This window comes from Bos mutus, chromosome 3 (assembly GCF_027580195.1).
Source record: "Bos mutus isolate GX-2022 chromosome 3, NWIPB_WYAK_1.1, whole genome shotgun sequence".
In the NCBI taxonomy this organism is placed as follows: Eukaryota; Metazoa; Chordata; class Mammalia; order Artiodactyla; family Bovidae; genus Bos; species Bos mutus.
The window spans coordinates 55291559-55314079 of record NC_091619.1 but is presented as its reverse complement, the minus strand read 5'-3'; the positions used below and the strand labels follow the sequence as shown (position 1 = coordinate 55314079).

Here is a 22521-nt window from a genome sequence, read left to right as displayed (position 1 = left end):
TACTTTCAAACCATATTAGCTCAGTTAAGATTATGATAAAAGTTTCTTACTATTGTTCAATGCTTCATTAATAGATTAGATCAAACTGTACATATAATTTAAAAGTTTAAATGGACTATGTGTTCTAATCAAACACTGTATTACCTTGTTCAAAAGGACAAAGCCCAAGAAATACTAATGTCTACCAAAGTATATGCTTAGAGAAAAATATTTAAAGAATGAATAACTAAAGATCATTATATATTAATCATTATATATTAATAAAGGAAAAGCTGGACGTGAGAAAGCTTGGTGCAAGGGGACTATATTGCATTATAATGTACCATTGCCTTTGGAAAAGAATTTTGGTTACCCCATTTCACAGAAAACTGTTTGGATTTCAATAACCACACCCACTGATTAACGGACTGTGGGAGAGCTGCCAAGGGACTACTCTGTGGCCAGACTTCTTGTATCTGGGAATCCTGCTTATTAGAAAACTTGATCAAATGGACTATTTTTCCTCAATCTTATAAAATACTTCTTGAAGTCACTTTCCAATTTATTTGTGTTATAATCAATGATTTAAACACAACCTCTAATTATCGGCTAGAAGTTCCATTTTCAGGATGTTTAGCACATATAGATCATTTATATAAGAAAGGAACCACATACTATTGCTCTCCTGTAAAAGAACAATTGTTGCAGACTCAAATGTTAATTCCTACTTTACCTGTCCCCGATATTAGTTTACCATTAGAACTCCTACATAAAATCCTAGAAGAAGCAAAAGAATTACAGATTTATAAAAAGAATTTATAAATAAGCATCACTCTACTTTATTAGAACATTTTATTGTTACTATTACTGCAGCTAACAAATTAATGGATGTAGGTATTAATGTCCAAAAGCATACTTCTCATTCTCGGTGGGACATTTTCTTTTCTCAGTCTCCCACTGAGCCATATTGTTTTCTGCATTGTTTAACTCACTGTTGATGATCTTGATTGTATTGTTCTTATTAACCATATGGAAATGTTATCTATCTTAATGCATTACGAAAACTGCTAGAGAGACCTTTCCTTATTCTTCTGCTCTTCAGTCTAAACAATGCTGAGGCTGAATGTTGGGGAAAGTAATAGAAGTAGTCTTGTTCAGACTTCAGAGGAAATGATAGGCCTTGACTGAACAGAGACCTCGAAAGGAGTTACACAACAAGCTGCTAATCAGCAGAAATGGTGAAAGTAGTTTTGGGGAACTAACAAATAAGGAAGGGAATAAGTCACAAGGAATGGAATGAGTTACGAAGTTTCCTGAGCCTTGAGAATCTGGCCAGCTCCCAGGGATCAGTGAACATTCTGAGACATGACTAGCGATACCAGCATTTAGCTTATTAGTCAGAACTGTATATTTACATGATGATTATCAGCTTGCAGTTTGGCAATAAAAGTAGGACTCCTTTGGACGGCACCTTGAAGTCTCACGTGTGGGTGGACACATGCCTGGGACTTCTCAATTGAGGACTCCAGAGTGCTATTCCAGGGTCTTCCAGCATTGCCTGAATCTGGATGTAGGTATGTCCCCAGTTTGGTGATGTATATATTTGTTTCTTGCTATACTACTTGTGGATCTTCCAACTGGTACTCCAAACTGGATCTAGATGTAGAAGCTTTTCTAATTTGGTGATATATGTTTGTGTGTGTGTGTGTGTGTATATATATATATACACACACACACACATGTATTTCTTGTGGCAATGTATATGTGTGTGTGTTAGTCACTTGGTCATGTCTGAGTCTTTGCGATCCCATGGACTGGAGCCTGCCAGGTTCCATGAAATTCTCTAGGCAAGAATACTGGAGTGAGTTGCCATTCCCTTCTCCAGGAAACTTCCCAACCCAGGGATCGAACCCAGGTCTCCTGCATTGCAGGCATTTTCTTTACCATCTGAGCCACCAGGGAAGCCCCCTGGCAATGTACATATGTATATATAATTATCTCTATATTACTTGTCCTCATACTGTAACATTACTAACATAATAACCTTCCTTATTTCCTGCTTATTTAAGAGTAGAGTAGTTATTTTACTGGTCAATTCTCTGAACCTGAAAGTGTTTCAGCAGATCATAAATCTTTTGGCAGAACAGCGATACAAATGACTATGTATAAAATAAATAAGCTACAAGGGTATATATACATGCATATATATCTCTATGTTACTTGTCCTCATACTGTAACTTACTACTAACATAATAACCTTCTTTATTTCTTGCTTAAAATGTAGAGTGGTTATTTTATTGGTCAGTCCTCTGGGCCTAAAAATGAGTGTTTCAGCAGACCATAAATCTTTCGGCAGAACAGAGTACAAACTGCTGCTGCTGCTGCTAGAGTCATATCTCTGAGTTAACAGATACATAAATACTTTCCTTACATTTCCAATAGGTTTACTGTAACATGTGCAAAAATGGTGCTCTGTCTGAATGTTATTCTGTTCCTAACTTTGCATCTCTTGCCTGGAATGAAAAGTTCAATAGTAAATTTGATTAACAATGGGTATGATGGCGTTGTCATTGCAATTAACCCCAGTGTGCCAGAAGATGAAAAACTCATTGAAAACATAAAGGTGAGATAAAAATTTATTCATTTATTTTTATTTCATTAAGTATTTTCAACTCATGTTGCTTAGTCATAAACATTCACACAGAGTTATAACTTTCCAAAACTGCTTTGACAATACTCATCATTTATATGGCATGTATCTAAACTGTCAAGATTAATATCTGCTTAGTGTAAGTATTATGTATCATATATTAGTAGCATTAGTTAGTCCCTAATGAATCATGAAATTCAAACTACTAATGTTTTTTTCAATACAGTAAGCTAAAATAAAGACCTTCAAGCTACTAGAGAATGATTTTCAAGTTTTATCTTTATGAAGTTTACTTTTTATAAGGTTTACATAACTAACCTACATTTAAACCCTCTCTAGAGGTCATTATCTTATACATTTTTTCAATTTTTTTCATTCCTCATATTTGTTCAATTCTGAAAATTTTGAAATTCTTAGATTACTAGTTACCCTTGTATAAACTGAGAGAAGTTAAGTGATTTTTATAATCATATAATAAGTAGCAAAAACAGAATTTGAAGCCAATAACCTATATATTTTTAGAAAATTACTGCTTGATATAACTTTGCATTTTATGAGCACATTCCATATGAGAAGATAACTCAAAATGAATCTAGCAAAATAGTTTTTTCAATTAACAGCAATTTAAAATTACCAAACTTCAAACTTCCAGCCCAATTTTAAGCATCTCTGTTCAGTTCAATAAGCAACTTGCTAACAGACTCTGAATCTTAATCACCTTTATATCTCACCTAACACCCTCACTCTCAGTTCCAACCCATCATGCTGAATGCAGATATGGATAGATAAAAACTAAAGAATTAATTTCTTAGTATACAAAAATGAGAGTCTACAGACTAGAGAGATACAGTAAAGTATAATCTATTTTTCAGTTAGTCTTTGACAAAATATTTGGGGAAGGGTGCTTATTGTTTGTATGTATACTCTCAAGTTCATTGTGAAATTGTTACTACAAGGTAATTACAATTAAATTGTTACTACAATTTAATTTTGTCAGGAAATGGTAACTGAAGCTTCTACTTACCTGTTTCATGCCACCAAACGAAGAGTTTATTTCAGGAATGTGAGCATTTTAATTCCAATGACCTGGAAATCAAAATCTGAGTACTTCATACCAAAACAAGAATCATATGACCAGGTAGGGAATTTTATTTAGCTCCTAAACTATTTCTTTCTCCCTGTGATTTTTAAAAATTAATACTCATAATTTTTTAGTAATTACTAATGACTACTATTTAAATTAGCAATTTTGCTGGTCTTACTTTAGATGAAAAATTTCTTGTTTCTCTTGTTATTGGGGTCTGTTTTGGTTTGTTTGTTCTGCTTTTTAGGCAGATGTCATAGTTGCTAATCCTTATCTAAAATATGGAGATGATCCCTATACACTGCAATATGGAAGGTGTGGAGAAAAAGGAAAATATATACATTTTACTCCAAACTTCTTGTTGACTAATAATTTCCACATCTATGGGTCCCGAGGTAGGGTTGTCTATTTTATACTTCTATTTTTATTTCCACTGGAAACAAATGTAACATTGTGATTAATGTATTCTTAAATTTTTTAAAGGAAAAAATACCTTTGTTTGGAAATTTATTGGTTATGTTCAACTAATTATATTTCTTTTTCTATGTGTGTTTAATAATAAAATTAATTTTAAAAAGCCATTTATTGATACCAACCCAGTTTAACTTCTTTGGGCTAATGAAAGTTGTCAATTTCTAGATTTCCTTGACTGAATTAGATTGATTATGTGGGAAAGGGAGACTTAAAATATAAGGAGATTGGATTTAAATACAGGATTCCCTACTATCCCAAAGCAGTGTTCCTATGCAACCGTTCATAAGTCAAAATGGTATACAGCATGAAGCAATTACCTGAGGACACATCTTGCTAACAGATGCACAAAATATGTCGAGATATAGCACAGATGTTCACAGACAGAGTTCAGATCTATAGGGTTTGATACCAAGATGCTAAACACAGAGAAGCTTGATGATGCTGCTCTTCCTGCTCTGTTTGTGTGCTGTTGTAAAACTGCTGGCTGCAAAACAAGTGCTGAATACTATTTTAGCTTTTGACCTTTTTTTCATAAAAGCAAAAATCTTCTTTGAATTTCTTTCCATTAGTGAAAACAGGTACTAAGATGGATTCTTCATAAAAGTGAAGTGGTTTAAATGAACTTTCAAAAAGCAGGGATATTTATAATGTAAATGCAAATTTATAAGTGGCAATATTCTCTCATAGGCAGAGTATTTGTCCATGAGTGGGCCCATCTCCGCTGGGGAATATTTGATGAGTATAATGTGGACCAGCCATTCTATATTTCCAGAAAGAACACTATTGAAGCAACAAGGTATCATCCTACTGAACAAATCTGTTTTCAAATTTTTTCATTTATGACTTTTTAATTTTCTATACTAGGCCAACAAAGGTTATCTCAGTGGCTGAGTGCTTGCCCAATTAATGGCAAAATCCAACCTGTTGCACTACAAATATGTTGAACAACTTCTGTGTATTACACTTTGGAATAAAGATCAACCAAAATTGGGGAATAATTTCATTATTCATGGGGTTGTATTAAATAGCTGAGGAAAGAAGAGAAGTGAAAATCAAGGGAGAAAGGGAAAGATATACTAAACTGAATGCAGAGTTCCAGGAAATAGCAAGGAGAGCTAAGAAGGCCTTCTTCAATGAACAATGCAAAGAAGTAGAGGAAAACAAAAGAGTGAGAAAGACTAGAGATCTCTGCAAGAAAACTGGAGATATCAAGGGAATATTTCATGCAAGGATGGGCATGATAAACAACAGAAATGGTAATTGACCTAACAGAGGCAGACGAGATTAAGAAGTGGCAAGAATACAGAGAACAACTATACAAAAAAAAATCTTAATGATTGGAATAAAGACAATGGTGTGGCCACTCACCATGAAACAGACATTCTGGATTGTGAAGTCAAGTGGGCCTTAGAAAGTATCACTACAAACAAAGCCAGAGGAAGTGATGGAATTCCAACTGAGCTATTTCAAATCCTAAAGGATGATGCAGTCAAAGTGCTGCACTCAATATGCCAGCAAATTTGGAAAACTCAGCAGAGGCCACAGGACTGGGAAAGGTCAGTTTTCATTCCAATCCCGAAGAAAGGCAGTGCCAAAGAACGTTCAAACTACTGTACAATTGCACTCATTTTACATGCTAGTAAGGTTATGCTCAAAATCCTTCAAGCTAGGCTTCAGCAGGATGTGAACCAAGAACTTCCAGATGTATAAGCTGAATTTAGAAAAGGCAGAGGAAACAGAGATCAAATTGCCAACATTTGGTGGATCCTAGAAAAAGTAAGGGAATTCCAGAAAAACATCACCTTCTGTTTCATCAACTATGCTAAAGGCTTTGACTATGTGGATCACAACAAACTGTGGCATATTCTTAAAGAGATGAGAACACCAGAGCACCTTACCTGGCTCCTGAGCAACCTATATGTTGATTAAGAAGCAACAGTTAGAACCTGACATGGAACAACTGACTGGTTCAAAGGTGGGAAAGGAGTAAGTCAAGGTTGTATATTGTCATCCTGCTTATTTAACTTCTATGCAGAGTACATCATGCAAAATGTCAGGCTGAACATATCACAAGCTGAAATCAAGATTTTCAGAAGAAGTATCAGCAACCTCAGATACATAGATGATACAACTGTAATGGCAGAAAACAAAGAGGAACTAAAGAATCTCTTGATAAGAGAGAAAGAGGAAAGTGAAAAAGCTGGCTTAAAACTCAACATTCAAAAAAATAAGATCATGGTATCTGGTTTCATCACTTCATGGCAAAAAGGTGGGGAAAAAGTGAAAACAGTGGCAATTTTTACTTTCTTGGGCTCCAAAATCTTTGTGAACACTGACTGCAGCCATGAAATTAAAAGATGTTGGCTCCTTGGAAGAAAAGCTACGACAAACCTAGGTAGAAGAGACATCACTTTGCCAACAAAGGTTTGTATAGTCTAAGCTATCATTTTTCCAATAGTCATGAATGGATGTGAAAGTTGGACCATAAAAATGACGCTGAAGAATTGATGCTTTTGAATTGTGGTGCTGGAGAAAACTTTTAAGAATCCCTTGGACAGCAAGAAGATCCAATCAGTCAATCCTAAAGGAAATTAGTCCTGAAGGACTAATGCTGAAGCTGAAGCTCCAATACTTTGGCCATCTAATGTGAAGAGCCAACTCACTGGAAAAGACCCAGATGCTGGGGACGATTGAGGGCAGGAGGAGAAGGGGGCGACAGTGGATGAGATAGTTGGGTGGTATCACCAACTCAATGGACATGAATTTGAGCAATCTCTGGGATATGGGGAAGGACAGGTAAGTCTAGCGTGCTGCAGTCCATGAGGTCGCAAAGAGTTGAACCTGACTTAGCAACTGAACAACAACAAATTATCAGAAGAAAAAGAAAGAAAAAAGTTGTAACCTAAACCTTAAGATCTGAGAATTAGAGTTCAACTTCCTACACAATCTTTCATTCCATTTGATTCATAGCTTTTCAATGTGAATCTGTTTCATTGAAATTAACTAAACTGTTACAACCTCCTGTTAAATATATTTCATTTTCATTTAATCTTGAGCTTAAAGAAAAGGAGTACTTTTCATAAGTGAGAAAACTGATTTTATAAGGAAAAAACTGGACAGATTTAGATAGGTCCTATTTTTGAATAGATGAGATATTTAAATTAAAACTATCAGGCACATGGAGTAGTTAATGAGTACGAAAGAACAACTGAAATCAGTGTAATAGGAAATAAGTCTTTAGGATAAAAATTAGAAAAAAGAAGTGTGGTAGAAAAATGCCTTTGTGTTGTTTGCTTTATGTGTACTAAGCCACCTAGAATCTTTCACAGCCTAGGCTTTCAACCCAGGACACTAATTAATCTCACCTCTTCCCATGCAACTCCTCCCAGCACCACCACCCTTATTCAGACAACGCTTGCTCATCCTTTAAGGCTCAGTTTAAATGCTTCTTCCGTAAGTGTCTTTCCTTTCCATCCACTTGGGGTTATATATCCTTGAGATTGTTCCCAAAGCAATGTGCATGGGCTTCTCTCACATACAAATATACATAATACTTGTATTTATATATGTGTATATGTAAACACTTATATAGCAATATACATGTCTATCTATAAAAGTATATATGTAGCATACATAAGAAATTTAAGAGAGTGTTAAGAATAACGTTGAATCTTCCCTACCCATTAGGGAGCAACTCCTCTGTGTCTCTTAATTCAATTTCCATGTGCCTGTAAGGAATTATCATCTTTAGCTCAAGGTCACAAGCAACAACTATTGATAAATACAAACTAACATCATTGTTCTTGTTGAAACTGATAGTAAATGGGTAGGACGCTCTGCCTACTTTTGTTAAAATGGAATGATGGTACATGGTCTATAGCAAAATATCACTGAGGGAATGATTTTAGGATATTAATATTTATTCATAATTTATCTAGCCTTCATGGATAAATGTAATCTAATTCTTTCACCATAGATGTTCAACTCATATTACTGGTATTAATGTGGTTTTCAAGAAATGCCCTGGAGGCAGCTGTATAACAAGTCTATGCAGACGTGACTCACAGACAGGGCTGTATGAAGCAAAATGTACATTCCTTCCAAAAAAATCCCAGACTGCAAAGGAATCCATTATGTTTATGCCAAGTCTCCATTCTGTAAGTACCTTCTTTTTCTAGTCTCACAAAGGAAGCCTCTAGGGAAAATTAATTAGGGAAGCTGAATTTTCCATACCAATAGAAATAAGGAAAGTTACTAAGACAGTTAATTAACAGCTATTTTATTCAGTCCTGCCAGTGTGTATCTGGAAATTATTCCACCCTTTCTCACTATTCTGTTTTCTTTTGTTTTGTTTTTCCTTCAGAGGTAGAACTGTATCCTTCTTATTAGCATCACAGAATTTCTTATAACATTGCTTTCCTCAATTGACTTCTGTGGATTTATGTCTAGAACTGCAACTTTACTTTTAATTTTTTCTTCTAAGTGTTATTCAATTCATACTACTTTTCCAAAGTAATTCATTCTGTAGCTTTGGAAAGTACTGACAGTCTCTGTTTTCCATTACCTCCACACTAAAGTACACTAAGTTTTGCAAAGTGATATTTTGAAAACATAAATGGCTCTGTCTCTACAGAACAACAAAAGCAGAATGGTTCACAATCACCAATCTGACCAATTAAAAAATAACAACACAATAATTCAAGTTCTAAAGCTAATGTTTGACTTGAAATATCTGGTTAAATGTATGAAGCTCAGAAGAGAAGAACAAGTGCCTTGGAGTTAGACAGAGCTGATATAAAACTCCAGTCTGTCATTTTAAAGCTGTATCGCTAAGAGCAAATTGCTAAATCTAAGATTTTAATTCTCTAGCTTTTTAAACGAAAATTATAATACTCACTTTACAGTGTTACTGTGGTTAGTTTTATAAGAATTAATATAAATAAAGTATGATCACAGTACTTAGCATAAGGTGAGTACAAAATAAACTTAAAATTTTTCATTTTTTAAATGTATAAAATATTTGGATAATAGGGAATTGTCTCTTTCTCTGGGTAAATTCAACTTAATTAATGTAAGCATATTATAGTTACCTAATGAAAGTTTCCAAACACATAAAAAAGACTTTTAAATACAAAACCTATGAAGTTATCAAAAACAACTAATCAAAATAAAGCATACTACCTCTAGGTTTAAAAGGCGCAAGTTTTCATAAATAAAATTACTAATAACATAGACTTCTAAGGGTAGAGGTTTGTAAAGGCCTATTATTTCCAATAAGATTTAAAATTGTGAAATCTAGGGCATTAATAATGAAAGACTTGAGTAAAAATGTAGACTTTATATTTTCTTCTAAAACTCCTAAAGAAATCCAATGAGATATTTAAGTATAAATTGTTTTCCAGCCTAATAAAGTTCCCTTCTGGGAGTATTTGAAGTGTGATTCTAGATCTTTCATTGTAATCTGTTGCATCTGGATCCACAAAGGTAGCCAAAGAATTGAGCATCCATTAGTTATCAGATCACGTAACACAAGAGGATAATTGGAAAATGTACTGTCTGCACCAAACTATAAATTCCAAAGCATTTGCCTCTGAGGAGATAACTCATGCTGCCTACCTGGAAAATAAATAACAATGAAGAAAGAAAACCATGTAATTGAAATATGTAGCACGACTAGCTATATAAGATACGGCTCAGAGATAAGTACTGTACCTTAACTATATATCTTGTATGTAATAATATTCCCTTCTAATTATTGTAACATAAACTAAATACACTGCATAGCATCTATACCCAGGGCATAAGCTCAGACCCAGGAGAAATATGCTCTGAAATAATGAATATTCAAGTCCATTATGTTCTTCCTTGAAATTTCATTACTCCCACAACTTAGGCAGTTGTGTCAGCCATCATCGTCCCCCAGTGTTATGATCAACCTATACCTAAAAGAATCACCAAATGACTTTCCAGTGCATACTGACAGTTTCACTTTGCTTTCTCTCCACTCAATATACAAAATGGATGTGAGAATGTTAGATTATGAAATAATTTTTACTTGTCAAGAGATAAAATCTGTGGAGGACGTATAAGACAGCCAAGTATATGTTTGGAAAGGAAGATAATGGTTCATCAGTTACCTATTATTGTCTTTCAATTGATTTTTTCCAGGTGACCGAATTTTGTACAGAAAAAACACACAATACAGAAGCTCCAAACCTACAAAACAAAATGTGCAATGGCAAAAGCACATGGGATGTAATCATGAACTCTGTTGACTTTCAGAATACATCTCCCATGACAGAAATGAATCCACCGACTCATCCTACATTTTCATTGCTCAAGTCCAAACAGCGGGTAGTCTGTTTGGTACTTGATAAATCTGGAAGCATGTCTGCAGTAAGACATTTATTTGTTAGCTCTCCTAATTAAGATATTTAAGCTAATAGAAATACAATTTAATCTTAGGTTCAGCTCTACTAAGCTAAGTAAAAAATATTTTTATTATTCTAACAAATTTTAGTACGACGATTTTATGTGGACAAGCACTAGAGGATAATATACTAAAATAAAATAAATGTTAAAGTTATTGTATCATGGATGATGTCTATTCTTTAACTTTTAGTTCTAACAAACAGGAAGTAACACAAGTGAACAAAGAAAAAAGACAAAAATCACCCATAATTCCACCACTGAGCATGTCATTCCTATGTCATTCCATGTCATTTTTTCTGCTCATGTATTTGTCTTTCCTCCTCAAAAATGTGATATCTTACATAATTTTTATAATATGATTTTTTTACTTACTATACCTTAAATACTCCCCAAGGAAAAAATGATTACATGACACAATTTTTAATGACTGTATCATATGCACATAATATAATTTAGTCAACTTCCCATTACTGGATATTTTTGTATCCAGTACAAAAATCTTCTTATCAAAAATTATATTGCAAAAAACATTTTTGTGTGCATCTTAAAATGATTTCCTTATTGTTAAAAAAGAAGGTATAAATTGTTAAAGACTTTCCCAAGTAAGGCATGACTAATTTTTAATTTTTCATTAATATTCTTTTTAATATAATGAAGCTAAACTCTAAAATAGAGTAATCAATTATTATCATGATCTCTGACCCATAAACTTTGTCTTTCACCAATCTGTTAGGATTGGAGGAAACTCAGGAATTGTTCAGACATCTTTTTTCTTACAGGAAGACCGTCTCTTTCGAATGAATCAAGCAGCAGAACTATACTTGATTCAAGTTATTGAAAAGGGATCTTTAGTTGGGATGGTTACCTTTGACAGTGTTGCTGAAATCCAAAATCATCTAACAAGAATAACTGATGATAATGTTTACCAAAAGATCACTGCAAAACTGCCTCAAGTAGCTAATGGTGGAACTTCAATTTGTAGAGGGCTCAAAGCAGGATTCCAGGTAAAATAAAAATGCTTTTCTAAATATCATTCACATTTATTGTTCCTTTTAATTTTCTCCAGCTCTGTTAGAACAAGTGTCATGAGCTTAGAGGTCTCTCATTTAAATAATTTTAGAAGAATTTCTATTGTCCATACTCCTGAAAAACTGAGTTCCACTGAGAAGTGATTAAAGGGAAGAAAAATTCTGTGAGCACATAATCACCATGATTTTACTGAGAAACTCCTCTTTTCTTTAGCATTACATAGCCTGAATCACTATGAGGAAAAAAATAATGCTGTTAAGGAGATTGTAGAAGAGGGAGATTAGTAATATTTTTATATTATGGATAAAGAAAATCTCAGTTCATCAAATTAAATTGACATTTAAAAATCACAGAAATAGAGGTAGTTCCTCAAGCATAGTACCAAATTCAAGATATGTGGGTAGAAGTTTACTGAAATAAAAATTGTGAAATCAAAAGTTTCAAGCAACTTTTGAGCACTATATTCAACTGCATCCAGTACTCATCTGAATTTCTTCCAACATAAGACAGCCCTGTTTTAGCTTATTTATATTCTTTCAGTCACAAAAACAGAAAAGTATTTCCTTCCCTTCATTGATTCTCTCATTGCCTCAGCTAAAAAGTGGAGATTATTACTTGTATCTGGGCCACTAGTTAATGTCATCTCTTGGCTTTCCTCGTGATGTATATTTGCTGTAAAGCATATTGGTTTAAGAAAACACATAACTTCCAGACCCAGACAAACCTGAGATTGTGGTTCTATTATTCACTAGTAAAAGGACCTTGGATGAGTTATTCAACTCAGAAAATCTGTTTCTTCAATTAATGAAATATGGAAAGTAATAGTTGTTGTTGTTCAGTTGCTAAGTCGTGTCTAGCTCTTTGCAATCCCATGGACTACAGAACGCCAGGCCCCTCTGTCCTCACTATCTCCCGGAGTTTGCTCAAACTCATACCCATTGAGTCAGTGATGTTATCTAACCATTTCATCCTCTACCATCCTTTTCTCCTCCTGCCCTCAATTTTCCCTAGCATCAGGGTCTTTTCCAATGAATCAGCTCTTGGCATCAGGTGGCTAAGGTATTGGAGTTTCAGCTTCTGCATCAGTCCTTCCAAAGAATATCCAGGGTTGATTTCCTTTAGGATTGACTGATTTGATCTCCTTGCTGTGCAAGAGACTCTCAAGAGTCTTCTGCACCACTCGAAAGCATCAATTCTTTGGCATTCAACCTTCTTTATGGTTTAACTCTCACATTCGTACATGACTACTGGAAAACCATAGCTTTGTCAGCAAAGTGATGTTTCTGCTTTTCAATACATTGTCTAGGCTTGTCATAGCTTTCCTTCCAAGGAGCAACCATCTTTTAATTTCATGACTACAGTCAATGTCTGCAGTGATTTTGGAGCCCAAGAAAGAAAATCTGTCACTGTTTGCACTTTTCCCCCTTCTATTTTTCATGAAGTGATGACACCTGAGGTCATGATCCTCAGACAACCACTCTGCCTTCTTGCATTTCTTTTTCTTTGGGGGAAAAAGAAATAATAGTACTTATTTCATTTAATTATGAGAACTATGTCATACTAATAATTGCTCCCCTAATGTTCATAGCAGCATCATTTAAAACAGCCAAGATATGGAAGCAAATCAAGGGTTCATCAAGAGATGAATGAATAAAGAAGATGTAGTGCACGTAGGGCTTCCCTGGTGGCTCAGACAGCAATGCAGGAGACCTGGGTTCAGTCCTTGGGTTGGGAAGATCCCCTGGAGAAGGGCATTGCAACCCACTCCAGTATTCTTGCCTGGAGAATCCCCATGGACAGAGGAGCCTGGTGGGCTACATCCATGGGGTTGCAAAGAGTTGGACACGACTGCATGACTAACCACAGCACAGCACAGTGTGTAGGTATGTATATATACATATATACAATGGAATATCACTCAGCAAAAAAAGGGAGATTCTGTCATTTTCAACAATGTGGATGGACCTACAGGGTATTACGCTTAGTAAATAAGTCAGACAGAAAAAGACAAAAACTGTGTTATAAATTATATGCTGAATCTAAAAAATAACACAAACAACTGTATATAACAAAACAGACTCACAGATATAGAGAAGAATCTAGTGGTAATCAGTAGGGAGAAGAGAGAGGAGGCTGCAATATAAGGATATTGTATTAAGAAATATAAACTACTATGTATAAAATAAATAAGCAACAAGGATACATTGTACAGCACAGGGAAACATAGTCATTATTTTGTAATGACTTTAGAATATAATTCACAAAATAGAAAATTTGTATGTGTACACCTGAAACTAATATAACATTGTAAATCAACTATAATTCAATAAAAATATTAAACAAGTACCCAAGAAAGGATTGCTATTAAAAATCATAATTCTTATGTATGTTTATTCAATTCTAAAATATGAGAGTGCTATATTTTGGGAATGTGTTACACTGTTTGCACACATTGATTCATATATGTTTTTATTAATATGCTTTGATATATTTCTTACAACATTTTGACCAGACTCTGTAGCTGAAGAGATTATATCATACCATCAATACATTCAAATAAGTAAAAACCTCTTAATTACTTATATAATGAAATCATGTTTTTACTTACAGAATCATAATAAAATGTCTGAAATTTATTAAGCACATATTACATTAGTGCCTATGTTAAATGCTTTACATTCATAATTTTACTTTATTGTTATCATTACTATTTAGTCAGGCACTATTACCATGCCCATTTTGCACACAAAAACTGATTTTCAGAGTAATTAAATATCTTTCTCAAGATCATATAGTCAGTAATTGGCAAATCCATGGTTCAAAACCTGATCTTTCTTACTCTGAAGTTCAAAAAAGTAATCATTACACTGAGCTATTTATTGGGCTTCCCTGATAGTTCAGTTGGTAAAGAATCCGAGCTATTTATAGAACCCTACTATAAATATAAATTATATTTATATACATAAATGAAAGACTGCTGCTGCTGCTAAGTCGCTTCAGTCGTGTCCGACTCTGTGAGACCCCATAGACAGCAGCCCACCAGGCTCTGCCGTCCCTGGGATTCTCCAGGCAAGAACACTGGAGTGGGTTGCCGTTTCCTTCTCCAATGCATGAAAGTGAAAAGTGAAAGTGAAGTCGCTCAGTCGTGTCCGACTCCTAGCGACCCCCTGGACTGCAGCCCACCGGGCTCCTCCGTCCATGGGATTTTCCAGGCAAGAGTACTGGAGTGGGGTGCCATCGCCTTCTCCAAAAGACTAAACACTAGCTATTCTACTTGGCAAATGGCAGAGCTAGAATTTATTCTCAATTTGTCTGAGTAAATTGTCTTAGTCACTACTCTTAGTAAAAAAAATCGGGAAAATACTCCTCCAAATTATAATACTTGATAAATTCATGAACTCTTCATGACACATCAATTTTTTTCCAGGAAACCCTGAGATTCAATTATCAACTAGCTTTTATGCACTAAAAAGCACAAGTCACATCATTTAACTTTGCACACTGGCCTTCAGTCACAGCTTTACAAATGTCTAGTCTGCAAACTTTCAAAACTGTCTGGGTCATCCGCCTCTGTCCCAAGTACCTCCTGAGATAATAATAATAGCTAACATTCACTGAGTATTTACTGTGAGTTAGATAGTGTTCTAAGTGTTTTATTCTTTCTTTCTTGGGTAGTTTGCGTATATGTGAAAGCACTGTTAACATCCTGCCTTTGGAAACCTACATGACCATTGTACATTATACTCATTTTCAAACCAACTCAACCTGGAATGACAATACAAAGTTTCCCTTTGCCTACTCTGATGCATAATGACTTCTCCAAGACCAAAGAACAAGTTTATTCTTAGTTTATTTAGATATAATCTAATTAATAATCTGGGTTTTCACTATCAGGCAATTATCCACAGTGACCAGAGTACTTCTGGTTCTGAAATCATACTATTAACTGATGGGGAAGATAATGAAATAAATTCATGCTTTGAGGATGTAAAACGAAGTGGTGCAATCATCCACACCATTGCTCTGGGACCCTCTGCTGCCAAAGAACTGGAGACATTGTCAAATATGACAGGTAAACCTTTGAAATAGAATTTGAATACATACATTTTCAGTTTCTCTCATTCCAGGAGCTCTTTCCCTTAAACTACAAACTGCTCAAAATTTTCCTGTCTTAAAAAATTAATCTTTGTCCTTTCCTTGTCCTCATCCTTCAAATTAATGTCTTTCTTCTCCCACTCCCATTTTCTATTTCTACCTATAACTAGCTTCTTTTAACATTAGTCAACATTTTCTGTCTTCATTCATTTCTCATCACTTTTACCAGTACCATCAAGATGAACCTTCTTTCTCCAGGGTCACTATGGACTTACTCAAGTGCAGTTCCAAAATTCTTGGAATATTCAGTATCTTACCTGCTTAATCTTATAGTAGAGATTCAGATAGCACTATTTCATTGAGGAAGAAATGTAAGACCTAGAGAACACAAATTATTTGCCCAAGGCTATAGTCAGAGACCTGAATACCAAATCTTGCTCTCTGTAATCCATTCTTTTCCAGCTTCTGACACCTAAATTATCTCCCTCTTCATTAATTCCTGTATCATTTATTATCTGCATTTAATCAATTTTACTTTATTCTAAACTGTCATTCTCTAATTGTTTTGGTGTATCTTAGATATAACCAGAGAATAAGCAGCTAGTTTAAAAAATATATCTTTAATTTTCATAACATTATTTAGAGATTACATCAGCTTTACTAATGTGGCAAGCACTTAAATCTAATGATTAAAAACTTTTTTTTGGCCAGTTTTTCCTTTTTTCTAATATATTTTGAGCAAGGTTTACTTATTGTAGCATTACATCTAGGATACTGATATAATAAAAGTTCCTAAAGTCTGGGAAATTCATCTTTTGTAAGTTTAGAAAGAAATTTTAAAATGTATTTTAGAGTATATTGATAAGAGCATAATAGCAAATGATTTTCCCACTTAAAATTAGTATCATATGGAATATTCAGTCAGTTCAGTCACTCAGTCATGTCTGACTCTTTGTGACCCCATGGACTGCAGCACACCAGGCTTCTCTGTCCATCACCAACTCCCAGAGCTTACTCAAACTCAGTCCATTGAGTTAGTGATGCCATCCAACCTTCTCATCCTCTGTCATCCCCTTCTCCTCCTGCCTTCAATATGGAATATTATGCAGTCATACAAAAGAACAACATATTGTCATTTGCAGCAACATGGATGGACCCAGAGATTGTCAAACTGAGTGAAGTAAATTAGAGAAAGACAAATATCATATGATATCACTTATATGTGGAATCTAAAAAACTAGTACAAATGAACTTATTTACAAAATGAAAACAGAGTACCATATGTAGAAAACAAACATGGTTACGGTTACCAGGGGCAAAAGGAGTAGAGGAGGGATAAACTGGGAGATGGGGATTGATATATGAACACTACTTTATGTGTGTGTGTGTGTGTGTGTGTCTGTGTGTGTGTATGTACCTGCTATATAGCACAGGGAACTCTCTACTCAATATTCTGTAATGATCTATATGGAAAAAGAATCTAAAAAAGAATGGATAAATGCATTTGTATAACTGATTTATTTTTCTGTATACCTGAACTAACACATTGTGAATTAACTATACTCCAATAAATTTTTTTAATAAAATAAAATTATAAAAGTAAACAAAATTCCATTTTAGGAGGATATCGTTTTTTTGCCAATAAAGACATAACTGGCCTTACTAATGCTTTCAGTAGAATTTCATCTAGAAGTGGAAGCATCACTCAGCAGGCTATTCAGGTTGGTATCTTTAAAAAATTCTTTGCCTTTTCACACTTGTAACACATTTTTATTATCCTAAATAGTAGTTTCTTTCTCTAATAAATAACTTATCTGCCTGAAAACATTTTGGGTGTCCAGAAAACATCCTTATTGAATTTGCTTTATGTAATATTTACAGACACTTTTTCTTTGATCCTTCTATTTTTATCAATATAAATGCATTTTATTTGCAAACTTCTTCAAAATAATTCTTAGTTATTTTAATTAAAATCTTAAAAGTATATTTAGAATTACTCTGAACTGACTAAACTTTGAAATGTTGTAACTGGAATAACAAATCAGTTTCATGTGATTTGTTTATATTTATGTAACAGTTGGAAAGCAAAGCCTTGAAAATTACAGGAAGGAAAAGAGTAAACGGCACAGTGCCTGTAGACAGTACAGTTGGAAATGACACTTTCTTTGTTGTCACATGGACAATACAAAAACCAGAAATTGTTCTCCAAGATCCAAAAGGAAAGAAATATAAAACCTCGGATTTCAAAGAAGATAAGTTAAATATTCGATCTGCTCGTCTGCAAATACCTGGTATTGCAGAGGTAAGAATATTTTTTATTTTCTCCATGCTTTATCAACCAATTTTAAGGAAAAAAATGAAAATAACATCTCACATGGGAGTAGGAAAATATTACAAAAGCTCTCAAATAGTTTTTTTTTTTTAATTTTTAGACAGGTACTTGGACTTACAGCCTTCTAAATAATCATGCCAGTTCTCAAATGCTAACAGTGACAGTGACCACTCGAGCAAGAAGTCCTACTACACCCCCAGTAATTGCAACAGCTCACATGAGTCAACATACAGCACATTATCCTAGCCCAATGATTGTTTATGCACAAGTCAGTCAAGGGTTTTTGCCTGTACTGGGAATCAGTGTAATAGCCATTATAGAAACCGAAGATGGACATCAAGTAACATTGGAGCTCTGGGACAATGGTGCAGGTAATAACAATCTGTATCTACTTCCACTGAACTTAAAATCCTACTATAGTCACATGCCTCAAAAGTCATTATTTCCTATATATGCTAATGAAACATATTTTAGGTGAATTAAATTTAATTTTAATGTTTTTAAAGCTTTTTAACTTTTTACTTAGTTATCTTGTCTAGGTATAGACATGAGTACATTTATCTTCTTTGAATTTTATAAGTAATTTTATTTTTTCCATGTAAAATGAAAAAAAAATTTTTATTTTTTCCAAGAGCACAATAATTTTTTATTTTCGTTAGTGTCAGTGTTTTGCATATCTTTTTCCAGTTTAGTTATATTTTTCTTTTTTGTTAGGATTATCTTATGAAATAATAATAGCTAATATTAACTGAATGCTTACTATGAATTAGACCTTTTCAAAGTCAAGATTTAGCAAGTTGTCAACCCAAGCTTCGAATTCAAGTAGTCTGATTCTAGGGTTCATATATTTTAGAAAATTGTGCTATGCTATCTCACAAAAGAGCTTCCATCACTAGTGCTCATACACAGCTGATATTGTCATATTTTACTTTGTTGTATGTCTAATATAACATTTCAATATCAAGGTGCTGATACTGTCAAGAATGATGGCATCTACTCAAGATACTTTACAGATTACTATGGAAATGGTAGATACAGTTTAAAAGTACATGCACAGGCAAGAAACAACACGGCTAGGCTAAATTTAAGACAACCACAGAACAAAGTTCTATATGTTCCAGGCTACGTTGAAAACGGTAAGTAGCATTAAAACAGAAATGTGTCATTTATTTAGGTAAATTAATGTGGCAAGCATTCAAAATAAAAGGTACTGTGGGAAACCTAACTATATAGTTATATAATCACCTCTTTGTTTCAAAACCATATTTATGATAAGGGAACTAGCATAGGACTACACTTACAATATGCTTTCTTTACATCTCCCAAGTTCACTTCATTTATATTGAAAAAAATTTACTGTGGCAAGCACTTTGCTAGATGTTGGAGCTACAAAAATTAGTAAGGCACCATCTTTGTCATTGGAGAATTTAGAATCAAGAAGTAAGACAGATAAGTTAAATGATAGGACTAACACTTCATAATGTCTCCTCATCAATTTTAAAATGACACCAATAGAACAAGCTTTTTTTTTTCACTAAAAGCTGTTACTTTTTCAATGGCTGCTATCAATCAACATTAACTACCTACAGCTGCAAATGAGATTATATGAAAAGACATCACAATATGAAAAGTTACAAAATTTCTTTTTTTGGTAGGTAAAATTATACTGAACCCACCCAGACCTGAAGTCAAAGATGACCTGGCAAAAGCTAAAATAGAAGACTTTAGCAGACTAACCTCTGGAGGGTCATTTACTGTATCAGGAGCTCCTCCTCCTGGTAATCACCCTTCTGTGTTCCCACCCAGTAAAATTACAGATCTTGAGGCTAAGTTCAAAGAAGATTATATTCAACTTTCATGGACAGCCCCTGGCAATGTCCTAGATAAAGGAAAAGGTAAGTTTGATATTACATTTTAAAATATTACATACATTGGCTTTCATTTGCTAAATATTTTCTAATGTCCTATTTATAAATAACATGCATAGATGGTCTACTATGGGTCACCCATTTATGTATGTGAAAACATAAGCCTGAAGAGATAATGAACTGCCCCAAATTACTTCTATATTTAATAAATTAGTAGTTAAACTCACTCTCATCAGATCGTGTTGTGCCAAACTGCCTCTCAAAATATGAACCATCTTAGAAGACTGACTTAACAGCTTTCTTTTGCATTCCTTTCTCCCTAACAGGGAAAATTTTTTCTAAGTATATCTGTACTTGAACAATTTCATTCATTCATTGATCTTTTTTTAAATTTTCAAATGTTGTTAGGTTCATAAGAAATAATCCCTATTGTCAACAGTTAGGTGGAAAAGACACTTTCTGCAAATAAACAGATAATTTTACAGAATATGATGAGATACGCCATTGGATAGCCAGTTCTAGTTGAGAGTTAAGATCACAAGGTATATCTTAAAGGGCTTTTCAGGGAAGACTATTACTGACCTAAGTCTTAAAGAATGAGAGATGTTAGGAAAGTTAAGTGAAGATGTCCCAGAGAGAGAGAGAGGATAATATGCAGAGATTTAGCTATGAAGTTTGAATTAAACTTCAATGCCAAATTATCTTATTCATTCAAGTTCAGTTCAATCATTCACTCATGTCTGACTCTTTGTGACCCCCATGGACTGCAGCACACCAGGCCTCCCTGTCCATCACCAACTCCCGGAGTTTATTCAAAGCGTATTCATGTCCATCGAGTGGGTGATGCCATCCAACCATCTCATCCTCTGTTGTCCCCTTCTCCTCCCACCTTCAATCTTTCCCAGCATCAGGATCTTTTCCAATGAGTCAGTTCTTCACATAAGGTGGCCAAAGTATTGGAGTTTCAGCTTCAGCATCAGTCCTTCCAATGAATATTCAGGACTGATTTCCTTTAGGATTGACTGGTTTGATCTCCTTACAGTCCAAGGGACTCTCAAGAGTCTTCTCCAACACCACAGTTCAAAAGCATCAATTTTTCAGTGCTCAGCTTTCTTTATAATCCAGCTCTCACATCCATACATAACTACTGTAACTTCCTCATAATAAATTGCCCACATTCTTAAAAGTTTAAATCACTTTTAGCTTTGCTTTAAATTTAACTGAATTAAATTAGTGTTTATTGAATGTCTACCATATTCCAGTGTTGTGCTAGACTAGCAGATTCTCATAGGATAAAGCCAATCTTGTTATTTTCCCTTTAAGGTGGTAAAATGAAAGCAATATGCATATCAACAGACAATATCTCAGAGGTTGTTAGTGCTGAAAAGTCACTTTTAATGCTCTTTCCCTTGTGTTATAATACATCCCTTACTATAGGCTCTCTCAAAAGAAATAATGCTTCTTAATCTTTCACTTCCTATGTAGCTATATTTCTCTTTGTCATTATTATACAATGAAAAAAATCATTCTGAAGTCAAAGGAAACATAAAATACCTATGAAGAGCTCTTTGTACTTCAATACTGAGACTCTTATCATGACAGCTTCTGAAATACACTTGACCATTAAAAATATGGTGAAAAGAAAAAATACTGCCACTTAGAAATCCATAAATGAAACTATCTGACTAAATGTTTAATTCTAAAATTGAATTCAGTTAAGACCAAGTCTTTAGATCAAGACTGGATTCACAATAAATGTTCCTTATACTGATTATAGAAACTAAAAGATGGAAGAAAATATTTCATACATACATTGGGAAAGAAAGAACTTCACTGTGTTTAACCTCAAATACCTAAAACAGGTGGGATCTGATCTCCCTCTCTCCTGGTAACAAATAGGAAGATGTAGTTCTACCAGATTTTACCCCTACTCATTACAAAAGGAAGTATTAGCAATATCAAAAAATAAATAATTATCTATATAATTTTAAAAGAAAAACTTAAGCTTGAAAGTGAAAGTGGAGTCGCTCAGTTGTGTCCGACTCTTTGTGACCCCATGGACTATAGCCTACCAGGCTCCTCCATCCATGGGATTTTCCAGGCAAGAGTATTGGAGTGGGTTTCCATTTCCTTCTCCAGAGGATCTTCCTGACCAGGGATCAAACCTGGGTCTCCCACACTGTAGGTAGATGCTTTACCATCTGAGCCACCAGGGATCTGTGATAAACTTAAGTTTACTGGGACCCAATTTCCATACCAGTCATATATGCAAATCAGACTAGATGACTTGGAAATACTAAAACATGTAGATATAATTTTAATATTTTATGATCCACTAATTTTGTCATTTTGGGCATCAACTGAATAACTGTTTTTGGCCAAAAAGTAGTATTTTTATTAAAGTATAATTGACCTACAACACTAAGTTAGTTCCTGGTATATAATATAGTGATTTGATATATCTATACAATACAAAATGATCACCACTTTAAGTCTAGTTACCATCTGTTACCATACAAAGTTACTATAGTATTATTGACTATACTCTCCATTCCATACATTTCATCCTCATGATTCA

General features: G+C 34.2%; 1 protein-coding gene across 2 annotated transcripts in view; it reads left to right on the top strand.

The window, feature by feature from the left end:
- The first annotated feature begins 1317 nt into the window (after window positions 1-1317).
- LOC102271020 (calcium-activated chloride channel regulator 1) overlaps window positions 1318-22521 on the top strand; it is a 34908-nt gene continuing 13704 nt past the window's right edge. Inside the window, exons 1-14 of one of the 2 annotated variants that reach the window (XM_070367750.1) lie at window positions 1318-1549; window positions 2422-2602; window positions 3627-3767; window positions 3961-4108; window positions 4875-4983; window positions 8164-8344; window positions 10356-10583; window positions 11399-11623; window positions 15543-15720; window positions 17364-17464; window positions 17821-18045; window positions 18176-18446; window positions 19041-19211; window positions 19731-19970. In XM_070367750.1, the coding sequence (XP_070223851.1) occupies window positions 1548-1549; window positions 2422-2602; window positions 3627-3767; window positions 3961-4108; window positions 4875-4983; window positions 8164-8344; window positions 10356-10583; window positions 11399-11623; window positions 15543-15720; window positions 17364-17464; window positions 17821-18045; window positions 18176-18446; window positions 19041-19211; window positions 19731-19970 (2401 nt within the window). In that variant the 5' untranslated portion in view covers window positions 1318-1547. Of the gene's footprint in view, window positions 1554-2421; window positions 2603-3626; window positions 3768-3960; window positions 4109-4874; window positions 4984-8163; window positions 8345-10355; window positions 10584-11398; window positions 11624-15542; window positions 15721-17363; window positions 17465-17820; window positions 18046-18175; window positions 18447-19040; window positions 19212-19730; window positions 19971-22521 lie in introns of both variants that reach the window. The other variant, XM_005888429.2, reaches the window with a different exon arrangement.